A 13,523-nucleotide genomic window follows, 5' to 3' on the forward strand; every position below is an offset into this window, starting at 1 on the left:
GGAGGCTCAACTAATCTCATACACATGTTGTGCACTGACAATAAAGGTTTGAATTTGGTTTAAAAAAATAATAATAATTTAAAAAGCAAATACCGATACTAAAGGTTCTGAGAGGGACAGTAAAGCAGATCCAGGTATTTTCACCTGCAATTTCTAGAAAGGCAACATGGTTGTGCTTTTAAAATCACAAATAAGAAAGCAGCTAGTTAAGATTTTTCATAGACGAACCATTGTGTTTCTTGAAGTTGCAAAAGCCCATGGGGGGGGGGGGCAGCAAGAGAATTCCTTAGCTGAATTCATTTGATGAATAGACAGAAAAAGAGAGTGGATGGATACATGAATGATATGACAAGTGGATGGTACTACCCAGCCTTCCTGGCAGCCCAATAGTGGGACTGGGCCTCTTCCCAGATACATGGCATTGTCCTAATTTTGTATGGGGCGGGAAAATAGATTCCTTGCTACTGAGGTTCATTTCTTGTTGCTATACTCCCCTGGAAGACAATTAATAAATACAAGAATTAAAACACTGCTAAAAAAACAAAAACATAACATCACAGAGACTATAAATGACAACCATCCAACTGCTGGTGAAGAAGTGGCATGGTTTCTCTTGCTACCAAAAAGACAGCTGGGGAGATCCTGGTTGAGGGGATAAACTTTTATGTCCAGCTCTGACCAAAACCTGCATTAGGCCAATGAGCCACTGGCCTCCACTCTTTCAGATGCCAGTGTCTGGATTCCTTTGGTTGACGGGTGAGAAATCTTGTTTGGCCAGCCAGGGAAATGAAGAGCATAGATTATCATTTGCTCAAGGTTGACTCAGCTTTCCATCCTTGATCAGTGAAATGCAGACCCAGATTGTTGGGGGCAATATGCTGACTCTGTAAACCGCTTAGAGAAAACTCCAAAGCCCTGTGAAATCGTATATAAGTGTAAGCGCTATTGCTATTGCTCTATAATGTAGAACTGCTCAGTCCAGTCCGCTCCAACTCAGTATAAGGAGAGAAAGCAGCTGAGCAAATTTTGCCTGCCTCTTTTCCTTCTGCCCAGGTTCTTCACAGAGTGTCCAGAGAGTAAGCAGTATTTCAAGAATATTCCAGCTGAAGGGGACCTGATGATGATCCCGGAGGTGGGCTTCCATGGCCGGAGGATCATGGTGACCCTGAACCAGCTGATTGAAAGCATGAGTCACTGGAAGCAAGCCTGCAAGCTCATTGAACGGGTGGTGGGAAGCCACAAGAACGTACACAAGGTCCCATTAGGCATGTTCCAGGTAGCTAAGAAGGGAAGCAGACCCATGATCTGCCATGGGGCAGCTGAGGTAACTGCATGGTGGCCATCGCTTCCCCAAAGGGGAGGTTTTTGGCACATAGTTGCCTACCTGCCTGCCTGCAGTATCAATGACCTGACCCCAGTGGGCCACGAGAGCTTCTGCAGAAAGACAGAGCATCTGGTGGGAGTCCCCTTGTTTGCATGGCATCTCCCTTCCGGAGGGTCCCAGGGCAGGTGATCTTGGACGTGGGTGGGAGTCCTCTAGAGCTTGTCTCAGATGGTCCTCTCATAGCTCTGCCTTTACCTAGTTCCTATTTCAGGCCATTCTCTCTGTCTTCCAAGATCTCCTCAAAGAAGAGTTTACTGATGATGCCCAGTTAGCCTGGGAGGAGTTTTTCCTGATTCTTCGAGAAGAAATTGAAGCTGCTTATGCACAAGAAGATAAGCTTTGAACAAGCCCTGACTGACATTAAGCAACTGGGGAGCAGACCCCCATTGTGATGTTCCCGTGGGTCGCTCATGAGGCCAATGTTGAGAAAAGACACGGACACGAGCTTTCTCGGGATAAGGCGACCCAGATTGGGGGTCTGGGAGCCCCTTTTATTGAGATAGGACAAAGGCAGGAGGAGCAATCAGCATGTGATTTAAGACAGCCTGTCAAACTACAAATGCTAATCTACTGCTCAGGGAAGTTCTGTCTATATATGGTCAAATCCTGGGCGTCATTGGTAAGGCACATCTAGAGTGAACTATCAGGATGTTATGTGACGAACTATCAGGATGTTATTCTTTAGGAGTTTGTTTTTTCCTGTGTGGTTCAGCATGGCTGCGCATGCCCCATTATGCACTGGGCCATGGGTGACCTCCACACCTACACAAGGAGTTATATTACAACACCCCATCTCATTGTGCTCGTATTGGAAGAAATAAAAAAAATAAATGAAATCAAATATAAATAGAATGAAATTAAATGAGTCCTTGAATAAAGTGCTGGTTATTTCTCTTCCATGTTGTGCTCCTTTCTTCCAAATTCTCCAGGACACCTTAGCCCATGAAAAGATAGACAGGTATTGTTTGTGTACATGCACAGGGGTGGGACTAGTCCCGCCAGGGTTTGCACCATGGTTACCTGAGGCATGGTTTTTTTTTCAGCCTAGTGAGCTTGGATTTTGTGACGCGTAACTTGCCATCAAGAGGGACTTCCATTGTCTGGGGTTGCTTGAGTGGGTCTTCCTTGCCTTCCCACTGAGACAAGGAGCTCCCCCTCCCTCCACAGCCCCAAGAGAGTTGCCAGGCAAGAAGAGGCAGCTCCGGAGTAGTTCCATGATTGGATGACAAAGAAAGAAGGCCAACTTAGGGCATGTGAAGTGGTGACTCTGCAGGCTGGGGGGGGGGTGTCGGCTGTGTTCCCATGACTGGCAGTGATAGGCGGGGGAGGCCCCTTGGTCAAGTTCAAAGTTGTTTATCTATCGCAGCTTTAAACCTCTGCAGCCCCAGAGGACTCTGGGCAATTGAGGGATCCTTGGGCATCTTGAGGTGCCAAGCCCAGGCAGGGTGCTGCCACAGGTGCTCAAAGCACCCCAGCCCCCTATTCACCATGCGACTTGGTCTCTGCTAAGATGAGACCAGGGCCAAAGTGGTTTGTGGGTCTAACTGGTCACGTGTCCAGGATTCAGGGTAAAGTTACACAAGTGAGGGAAATTATCTGCACAGGTCTGGTCACTGTCTTCCTGGTGGTTGATTTTGGACCAGATGCACAGTGGCAACCATTAGTCACTGTATTGGATCCTAAATAGCCCTTTTAATGAAATGAGGGATAACCACCTTTCCCTCCAGGTCGACCTTGCCAGAAGGAAATGCTGGCCATTGGTTCATAGTGACCTTGGTGCAGCACTTGCAACTGATGGCCCGGCCTTCCCTGTTACTCAGATGGCAGTCTCTGCCACGTCCACTGTCCCTCCTTCAGCCAAGGGCTGAGCTTAGCTCATCTGTGGCTGAGGGCCCTGAGCTGGACAACAAGTCTTCCTGTCTAGCAGTGTGCATCTCACTTGCCTTTTGCTGGCAGAAACAGCAGTGTGGAGGAGAGAGCTCCACTTTTGCTGTGGCTGTGGAAGGGACCCCAGGATTGGGAGGTGTTGGGAAAAGAATGTTCACTCTGAAAGTATTTCTGGAAATGGCCACTTGCTCTCCCTGCTCCCAATCTCTTGTTCCCCAAGTGCCCAAAGGTGTGCTGCTGAAATGGGGGTGGGGGGAATTATTGTGTGATCTAGCCCAAATAGCGAAGTAAGTTTGCCAACTCTGCTTCTAGCTCTTCTGCATGTCTGGTCTTACTGCCACAGTGGACACCCTGGTTTCCTTACTCCTTAGGCTGCTCTGGGATAGGATTTTGGGGAGGGGAGACAAGCCTGATTCCACCCAGAGGCAAACAAATATGTTTGGTTCCTTACTTGTTCTTAACTATAATGGCAGGGTTCTACATTATAGGTGAGGATGCCCTTTTCTTTTACTATCTGCAAGCAGAGAGCCAGTTTGGTATAGTATTACCACACCAGGCTAGAAACCAGGAGATAGCGAAGTAAGAAAGAGCCGAGGTGGCGCAGTGGTTAGGGTGCAGTACTGCAGGCCACTTTAGCTGACTATGATCTGCAGTTCAGCGGTTCAAATCTCACTGGCTCAAGGTCGACTCAGCCTTCCATCCTTCCGAGGTGGGTGAAATGAGGACCCAGACTGTGGGGGCAAGTTGCTGACTCAATTTGCTAAAAAAATTGTAAACCACTTAGAGAGGGCTGAAAGCCCTATGAAGCAATATATAAGTCAAATAAATAAATAAATAAATAAATAAATAAATAAATAAATAAATAAATAAATAAGTCTACAGGTATGGATAACCTTGGACAGTCACTCTGCTCAGCCATCTGAAGGAGGAGGCAGAGTCAACCACTTCCCTGCAAGGACTATCCTTGGCAGCCATCAGGGATCAACGCCAACTCAAAGGCAGACACACACTCAGAGAGTCCTTTCCCAGCAGCCACAGGGTCCTACTCTTCCCTTCAGCCCAAAAAGCTAATGCAGCAGGCAAGCAGGGATTCAAAAACAACTTTATTGCTCAGTAGCCCAGGTGAGGCACCCTGAAGGCAGGCAGCTTAGAAGAGGGCAAAGAAGGGTGCCTGGTGGCCTGTCAGCTCATCTGCAGTTTTCACACAGGATGTCAGTCACCTGTTCGAGGAACTTGTCCCAGGCCAGGAAGGTGGAGGCAGTGTACTCGTTGCGCAGGTCAGTGGCCAGAGACACGTGGATGCATTTGGACAGCAACTTCAGGAAGGAGGAGGAGGAGGAGGAAGAGGAAGGCAAGAGTTAGCCGGGCGGGTGGGACGGGCACCGCTCTTCCCACCCTGCAGTCGCTTTACCCAGACTTGCCTCGAAGTTGCCAGGGTCCACGCAGAGGTTGTAGGCATGCAGGTCGCTAAGCTGGGAGAGGGTGCCGCGGATGTCGTCCAGGTTCTTCAAGGCGCTGTCTAGCGCCGTGCCCACTTTCTCTCCCTGGTGGACGATGTCCTTCGAGCCGGGACTCAAGTTAAAGTGGGGGAAGTAGATCTTGGCCTGCGGGTAGGCTTGGAATAACCTGCGACAGGGAAAAGGAAGAGAAGGGGCCCGTCAGGGGGCCCTGGTGGCAGGGAAATGGGGGGCAGCGGGCGCCCATTGCAGGAAAGGAAGGCTGCGCCCGCCCACCTCCCTACCTGTTCAGCGCATCGGCGCCAATGTCCTCGAAGCGAGAGCCCAGTTTGGCAATGGAGGCTTGAAGCAGCCTGCGGTCCTCGGCGGTCAGCACCATGGTTGCGGCAGAGCAGGAGGAGATCGAGGGAAGGCCGGTGGTTCGTTAGGCAGAAGCAGACTGGGAGCTGGGACGCCACGCTTATGTAGCTGCCCTCTTCTCGGTCCGCCCCTCTTATCTTATCGCCGTCGCGGTGGCGGTCAGGAGCGCTGCTGCGGGGCGGGACTCGCTTCGCTGTGGCTTCCCAGCCCTGAGCTGCGCTCGTGGGAATTGGTGGAAGGCAGAAGGGGGTCTCCTCTGGAGGATTCCCGCGCTCAGAGGGTCTCCTCGACCTTTCCGCTGAGCGTCTCGGCCAATTCATAGGAAAAATGCCCGAGAGCGCCCGATCCTGGAATTCCGAGGCGGGTTTGTGGGACGACTAAAGGTGGCCGTGTGTGTGTGTGTCGCTGGAGCCTGAAGACACGAGGGCGGTTAGGATGGGAAGGAAAAGTGCTCCTGACCGGGAGGGAAGCCCAGGAGTTGAATCTCTATCCTGACACAGCTGTGCTTGGAAGCCCCTGCCCGTCACCCTGGGCTCCCCTCAGAGGCCCTAAACATTTAAAGAATAGGTGACTCCATCTGTCTGGGCACTTTAGAAAATAAAAAAGATCAGTGAAACAAGATAAACAGAATATATGCATGCAGAATATTGTTTTCCTTCACCAACCAATATTATGATTGCCCAAAGTGGTCCTGCTTTACAGCTCAGTACTGTACTGATCTACTAATCCACCAAGGAAGTAAATAAACAAGTAAATAAATAAAAGTCAGTATGAGAAGTCTTGGCTTAACCACAGCTGGCTGAGTTTACAACACCACCACCCCTGCCAATATGCTAAATAACATAGTTTGGCTGAGTCCTAGCTTCCTATGTGTGTGAAAGGAAGTTTTTTTTAGAGTTTGCACCCTAATCTGGGTTAGGCAGCAACTTGGCCTTGGCCTTTCTTTCCCAGCCTTCCTGGACAGGCAAAAAAGAAAGCCTGGGTCCATCTAAAAATCTACAGAATAGGACGTAGGGAAAAAGCAGCCTGAAGGAATAGAGGAAAGGTTACATAGACATGTGCAGAAAAATGCCATGATCTCAGTAGATGGTTACCTCTTAACCTATGAGCTCACCTAATTAGCAGAACCAGATGTAAGTAGAGAAGGTTACGTACAGACCTGCACAGCAAGCCTCCATGATCTCAGTGACCGATTACCTCAACTGTTTATGAGAACCAGGTAGTACCAGGAACTGTTGTGTTATGTGAAGCTTCTACCTTGCCTGGGATGGTCTTAGAGATTGATAATGAAAATGTACCAATAAGATGCTGTTGCTAGCCCTGCTTTTGCTTTGCTTGTTAAAACTGTATAAAAGCCAAATAAACTCTGTGTAAGGCAGACAGGCATTTTGGACACCACTGCTGTGATGGATTTCTGAGACCTACAGCAGCGACCTGTTGACATCCAACAACCTAAGTTGAATAATTAATATTCTAAGCTCTTGCTTACCTCTAGGGCACATTTTGTATTTTGATCCCATTTTTATTCTTTGTAAATGACTTCAAGTGGCAAATATACCTAATATTCCTCCCTCCTCCTATTTTCCCAACAACCCTATGAGGTGGGTTGGGCTGAGTGCAAGTGACTGGCCTAAAATCAACAACTGGTTTTCATGCCTTAGGTAGAGTCTAGAATTCACAGTCTCCTGTGCTGAAGGTGCTTTTTTAGGAGGCAACTGGTTTTTTCTTTGAAGATGTTTCGCTTCTCATCCAAGAAGCTTCTTTGATTCTGAGAATCGCTACAGACTCAGTCTCCTGGTTTCTAGGCCAGCACCTGAACTACATCAAACTGGCTCTCACTTTTTCTTCCTTCCAGGATAATGAAAAAGAGCTGCCAAGACATGCAGAAGAACCACAGCTTCTACTAGAAGACAGACATTATTGAGGGCAAACCAGGCTGAGGCTGCTGCCTCTTGGATGTCCTTTTCCCTGATCCATAGGAAATTGTGTGTGTGCGCATGCATGCATGTGCGCAAAAATCCTCCACGGGGATTTCCTGCTCTTTTCCTGACAATGGAAAACAGCAAGACTTGACTCCTACTGGGCATGGCTGACACAAAGACCCAGCCCAATTGCATTGGTTAACCGGAGAAATTTTGTGGCCACGTAACCTCAATGCTTTGCAGGACTGCATCTTGAGAAAGGCCATTACATTTCTCACATTTAACGGGAAGTTAATTTGTCATGCTAACTTTGGATTCTGCTTGAGTATTTGGGATAAGTGTGTGTGTGTGTGTGTGTGTGTGTGTGTGTTGTTTGTGTAACATCAGAGGCGTCCCTGGTAGGTAGGTAGGTAGGTAGGTAGGTAGGTAGGTAGGTAGGTAGGTAGGTAGGTAGATAGATAGATAAATAGATAGATAGATAGATAGAAAGATAGATAGATAGATAGATAGATAGATAGATAGATAGATAGATAGATAGATAGATAGATAGATAGATAGATAGATAGATAGATATGGATGGATGGATGGATGGATGGATGGATGGATGGATGACAGGACAACTGGATGATAGGTAGGAAGGTGGATGGACGGACGATGGACAGACAGACAGAGACTGTGTGTGAAAGAGAAGAGGCAGAGGCAGAAGCAGAAACAAAGACAGAGATAGAGAGATGCCAATTTTTGTGGCATATTATTGCAGGTGAATTTATGGAAACTCAGGATAGTCATGGTAGAATTTAAGGAATTTTAAAAACCATATATCATATTGCTCTCCTAAACTATTCTAGTGCCACTGAAACGTAGATCAAAACTCACTGCAGTGTAGAAAATGATCCTGCCAGCACTATAGGAATATATCAGTAATGAAATAGCTTTTACATTGTCACAGCACTTGCCCGATGATTTTATCAATGTCCAGAATAGAAGTCCTTATCTGATCAGATGGCAGCTGTCCAGGTATACCACAGAATTTCAAATGTTGATTGTTCATTTAAAAGGACATCAAATGAAAAGGACTCAATGTTATTTTGTTTTCTTTTTGTTTTCTGTTACAGAAAGTGTCTAGCAGCACATGCAATATATTTAATATATCTATATATCCATACCTATATCTATATCATCTAATAGGTAAACTATTATATATTGTGTATTGTAATATAATATTTATTAATTAAAATAAATCACTATTGAAGTGACTGTAGCTCATAATCTAATATGAGAACCAGTTTAATGGTTAAGGCCCCAGTCTAGAAACCAGGAGATTGTGAGCTCTAGTCCCACTTTATGCATGAAAGCTGGCCCGGTGACTTTAGGCCAGTCATTCTCTCTCAGCCCAATTAATCTCACAGGGTTATTGTTATTGTTATGGGGAAAATAGGAGGAGAAAGGAGTATTAAGTATGTTTGCCATCTTGAGTTATTTATAAAAAATTTCTAGTAAATCCAGAAAGTGGGATAACTTTAATGGAAGGTTAAACTCCTGGAAAGAATTTACATCTCTTCATAACTAAATCTTTAAATGAGAGCCAGGAAGGGGAGAGAAAGTCAGGTAGATTTTATAATAACTAGTCAGCCTGATGCTGAAAGAAACTGGAGCATTCATTAAACCAAGATGCAATTGTGCGAAACTAAGGGAAATTGCAAGGTCCCTGCAGTGAAATGCAAGAAATTATTTTAGTTCCATTGATAAGGTGTAAGGGCATCAGCTAATTATTTTAACAGAAAAGAGACACTCTGTGACTTTTGAGAGTTTCATACTGTATTTCTCTGGACAGATTAAGCACATTTGCCAAGATGGCTGGGACAATTGTAAATATTCTTTAATGTAGTTTTTTTTCTTTGAAGTCTGGATATTAAGTACCTCTGGTTTCTTGCTACTCAATTGGGCAATCCTGTACATGTCTATTTTGAAGTATATTTCAAGGAAGTATGTGCCCTCAGGTAAGCCTAGCCCTAGGATAGGGGTTTAAGCCTATAATGGAGAATGATCATTTAGCCAAGGAGAACTTACAACTGAGTAAACTGATAGAACCGACTTACCCATTGGAAACTTAAGTTAAATTCTCAGATTTCCTCCCTACTTAGGATTCCAGTTGATCAATTTGATGATGAGACCTGTTGATACAGCAAGCAATTATCTCTTTAGCGATTGGACAACTACACAAAGGAAATACAGTATGTAAAACAGTCCCAATTCTATGAATCGCTGAAAACTCTGAGAATATTAAGGAGTTCTTGGTATCTGCAGAATCATTTCCATGTCACTTCTACTTCACAGAGGCAGCCATATCAATGTTTTTGAGCTGTATGCATATATGCACACACACAGAGCAAATGTGCATGGCCCTTTGACCTTTGATGTACATTAGGAGTTAGTGAAATTCATTCTCTCTCTCCCTCCCTCCCTCCCTGATTCCCTCCCCCTCCCCCTTGTTCCTCATTGTCTGTCTATCTGTCTGTCTGTCTTTCTGTCTGTCTGCCTGTATGTGTGTGTGTGTGTGTCTGTCTGTCTGTCTGTCTGTCTGTCTGTCTGTTTCTGTCTCTCTCTCTCCAGGAAGCAACATTTCCTTTCTCCAGAAATCTTAATAAAAACTGGGGAATAAGGGAAAACAGATTTTTCCAATAGGGAAAAAGTCCAAATTTATTTTCCTTGGGTAAATCTTATATGCATGCCTGAAACTATCTGAAAGAATTTATATCTATAAATAAAATCTATATTGAGGTAATATATTTAGTAGCTTAATCATCTAAGCATGGCAGTTTAACACAGTGTAGTCCAGATGTGATGGGACTGCAACTTTCAGAGTCCTCAGGCAGAAGACTAATTCACAACTGTGGGATTTGGAATAAAAAATAACGTAGCAGTTTGAACAGAAAGATCTCAAAACAAAAGGCAACCTTGGTACAGGTAGGCCTCGAGTTACCACCACAATTGAACCCAAAATGTATGTTGCTAAGTGAAACATTTGTTAAGTGAGTTTTGCCTCTTTTTATGACTTTTCTTGCCATAGTTGTTAAGTGAATCATTGCAGTTGTTAAGTTAGTAACATGGTTGTTAAGTGAATCTAGTTTCCTCATTGACTTTGCTTGTCAGGAGGTCACAAAAGGTGATCACTTGCTCCCAAAACACTACAACCGTCCCAAAATATGAATTAGTTGCTAAGCATATGAATTTTGATCATGTGACCATGGGAATGCTACAACAGTCATAAGTGTCAAAAACAGCCATAAGTCACTTTTTTCAGTGACATTGTGCCTTTGAACAGTCACTAAACGAATGAACTGCTGTAAGTCGAGGACTACCTGTATGTGGCTATGGAAGCACTCAAACAGAAAATGAACACTCATCAAAGTTTTGCTTTGGGATTTAATCCCTTCAGTAGGAGTTCTTCATCAGTGTGCAAATAGTGTATGAAATTTCTTAAATGTTTAATCAAAATAGTGTGCTACAATATGGAACAGTGACTTACATAGCTATGAAGAGGCTTTTGGGGGGGCGGGGGGGGGAGAACAATGGCTGTCCTGCAGTTTCTGTTCCATTTCATTATTCATTACTTTGTCATGTTGTGTTTCCACCAGGAACAGTGCTCAAGGTAGCTATAACAATCCCAATTAAAACTTGTAAGATAAAAACACACCAAAAATAACTGATAACTTTCACAAAATTAAACCTCACATCAGCAACAATCATGTTAAACGAAAAAAAGTGCCTGAATAAATATGCATATGCTTTTATCCGCTTATTTATTAATTTTTTATGCTGTCTGATCCCAATAGGTCTTGCAGATTGTGCCCATGTTGGGCCATTGGAATAAATCCATAAATAATAAAAAGTTAATATTTTCTATTTAGATCAACTAAAATCCAGTAAGCAAGCATTCAAGTTACTAAAAAGTATCATTAGTACAGGGGAAATTCTAGAGTAATAATTAGTCATTATGAAGCAGTAATAGTAAATGAAGCAACCATACAATGAATCATTTCAGAGCGTCACTTTCCTTCCTTTTTTGTTTCACATGAAATTGGGTATTTCCCTTTCCTTCCAATTATGAAATTTAGCTGAAGAATTCAATGAGCAATATTTACTGAAATGCATTTCCACTTTTTCTTAAGCCTAACTAAATTTAGCCTTATCCAGATTCTAGATAGGCCTCCAGATACAATTCAAGCTTTCTATGGCATTCCCAGCCTTGCCTGAAGTTTTCATGTACAGGTGTCATCTTCATCTCTTTAGGCAGTCCAACAAGATGCTACGGTCAATAGCAGGGCTGTCAAACTCACGGCTCGTAGGCCAGATACATCACACACATCACACAATCGGCCACACCCATGCCCGGTTTATCAAAAGGGGGAAAAGTCATGATATATCACATGACAATGTCATGACGATGCGAGTTTGACACTCCTGGTCTATAGTATCAAAAACTGTCAAGAGAACTAATAGGACAGGAAAGGCATGGTCACCCATCAAGGATCATACAAGGTAGCCTACCAAGGTGACTAATGCTAGGACACCTTATAGCTCAGTCACTTGGGCCTAAGTCCTGTTTTCTTTCCAAACATTTACAACTTCAATTTTCATCACCTAATTAATGTACCCCCTTCCCAAATTAATTGGTTTATATCATTCTGGCTAAAAACGTTTGTAGACTTTTCTAAACTTGCTTCAGAATGTTTAACTATCATTCTTTACTTTAACTTTTTCCCCTTTGCTTTGCTTTTACCCTTTTTTAATTTCCGTTTGACTGATAGCAATAGCAGTAGACTTATATACCACTTTATAGGCCTTTCAGGCCTCTCTAAGCGGTTTACAGAGAGTCAGCATATTGCCCCCAACAATCTGGGTCCTCATTTTACCCACCTCGGAAGGATGGAAGGCTGAGTCAACCCTGAGCCGGTGAGATTTGAACCGCTGACCTGCTGATCTAGCAGTAGCCTGCAGTGCTGCATTTAACCACTGCGCCACCTTGTCTGATGCTCCTTTGTTTATTTCCTTCTGCTTTTCTGACTCTTTCCTTCTATTAATTTAATGCCAAGCTCTTCCTTGTCACCAGATTCAATTCTGAACTATGGGTCTTTTTCAGGAAGGCATGTCAGAACTTTTTTTTAAAAAAAGACACCTTTGTTCCTGTCTCAGGGCACTTCCATAGTTTAGAACAGTGATGGCAAACCTTTTAAACACCGAGTGCCCAAACTGTGCGTATGCACTCCCAAGCTGAAAGGTGTGCACGTTCAAAGTGCAATTGTGTGGACGTTTTCATGTATGGACATTCGTAAAAATGCGCATGTGTGAACATGCATGGACATGTGCATGTGCATGCACGGATATGAACGCATGTGCAGCAGAGGCCCGAAGACCAGCTGACCAGTGGGAGACAAGGCATCCCAACACCAGTAGTGCTTTTTCTTTTGTGAGCTTCTGTTTCGTCATTTGCAGGGAAACAGAAGCTCATGAAAAAAATGCCACGGAGATCTAACCTGGGACAAGAGTGCTTGTGCCAGCAGAGAGGGCTCTGCATGCCACCTCTGGCACCCATGCCATAGACTCACCATCACAGGTTTAGAATGTTTATATTCCTTAATCCCTTCTTTTGTGTGAAGTGGTAAAATTAAAACACATGCTTGTATGTTGAATGCATTCTGAGGACAGCTTTCAAGGCATAGCCTCCCATGACTGAGAGACATTTGATTGAAAAAAATCGCTAATTTGATAGAATATTTCTGCAATATTTTCTCTGATTGGGAAAATATTGCTTAAATATCCCATCAAATTAATAACTGCCACTGGTGATGTTTCAAGAAATGTCTGATACCAATACCATGTCAAATAATTATCTATTTTACAATCAAGATTTCAGAATCAAATCAAGACTAATGTAAAAAAAAGAATCAAAGATATTTAAAAAAAAACACAGAAATATTATGTCATGGATCATAAGCATCTTATACCATTTTTTTTGTATCACCGCCTATTTTGTATCATCACCTATTTTGTACCATTGCTAAATCCAATGTTGTCCACTTCCCACCCCCATGTTAAGGCCATCAAGAGGTTACTCATGCCTTGCCTATACTCTAAAGGAGAATCTTGATGGAAGAATAGTAATTGTTTTTTTCTTCCAAGCAAGGTCTGCTTTTTAACTAGAAGTGACTAAACTAGTTTGTTGGCCAAACCTGATGTCATAGAGTGATTGGTCCAAAGTTACCTAGCCAGCTTTCATACCTTAAACAAGACTAGATCTCACAATTTCTTGCTTTTCAGCCAGGTGCCTTAACACTAGATAAACTGGCTTTCTACAAAAATACATCTGCAGCACCAGGTACTGCTTTAATCTTGGTCACAAAACTAGTTTATAGATTGGTAACTGTTCAACTCAAACCTATTTTAGAAAAAATAAACAGTAGCATGTCAATAGCTAATGGTTGGGGCGGGAGGGAGGAAATGATCCCTGAA

The 13,523-nt window shown here is 43.7% G+C and overlaps 2 protein-coding genes across 2 annotated transcripts; one reads left to right on the top strand and one right to left on the bottom strand.

Annotated features, from left to right (window-relative positions):
• Positions 1–336: 336 nt before the first annotated feature.
• On the top strand, positions 337–2,024 carry LOC148049600 (myoglobin-like). The gene is made up of 3 exons (XM_087704167.1): positions 337–359; positions 1,054–1,276; positions 1,584–2,024. Exons 1-3 carry the CDS (start codon positions 337–339, stop codon positions 1,725–1,727), a joined length of 390 nt encoding a protein of 129 aa, XP_087560293.1. The 3' UTR covers positions 1,728–2,024.
• Positions 2,025–4,357: 2,333 nt separating this feature from the next.
• LOC106547322 (hemoglobin subunit alpha-D) lies at positions 4,358–5,323 on the bottom strand. The gene is made up of 3 exons (XM_014064448.2): positions 5,013–5,323; positions 4,693–4,897; positions 4,358–4,587 (listed from the first exon to the last, which is right to left on the bottom strand). The coding sequence occupies exons 1-3, from the start codon at positions 5,105–5,107 to the stop codon at positions 4,459–4,461; spliced, it is 429 nt and encodes a 142-aa protein (XP_013919923.2). The 5' UTR covers positions 5,108–5,323; the 3' UTR covers positions 4,358–4,458.
• Positions 5,324–13,523: the final 8,200 nt, after the last annotated feature.

This window comes from Thamnophis sirtalis, unplaced genomic scaffold, assembly GCF_051295495.1.
Source record: "Thamnophis sirtalis isolate CommonGarterSnake01/CBP01778 unplaced genomic scaffold, rThaSir2_p1.2 scaffold_1, whole genome shotgun sequence".
NCBI lineage: Eukaryota > Metazoa > Chordata > Lepidosauria > Squamata > Natricidae > Thamnophis > Thamnophis sirtalis.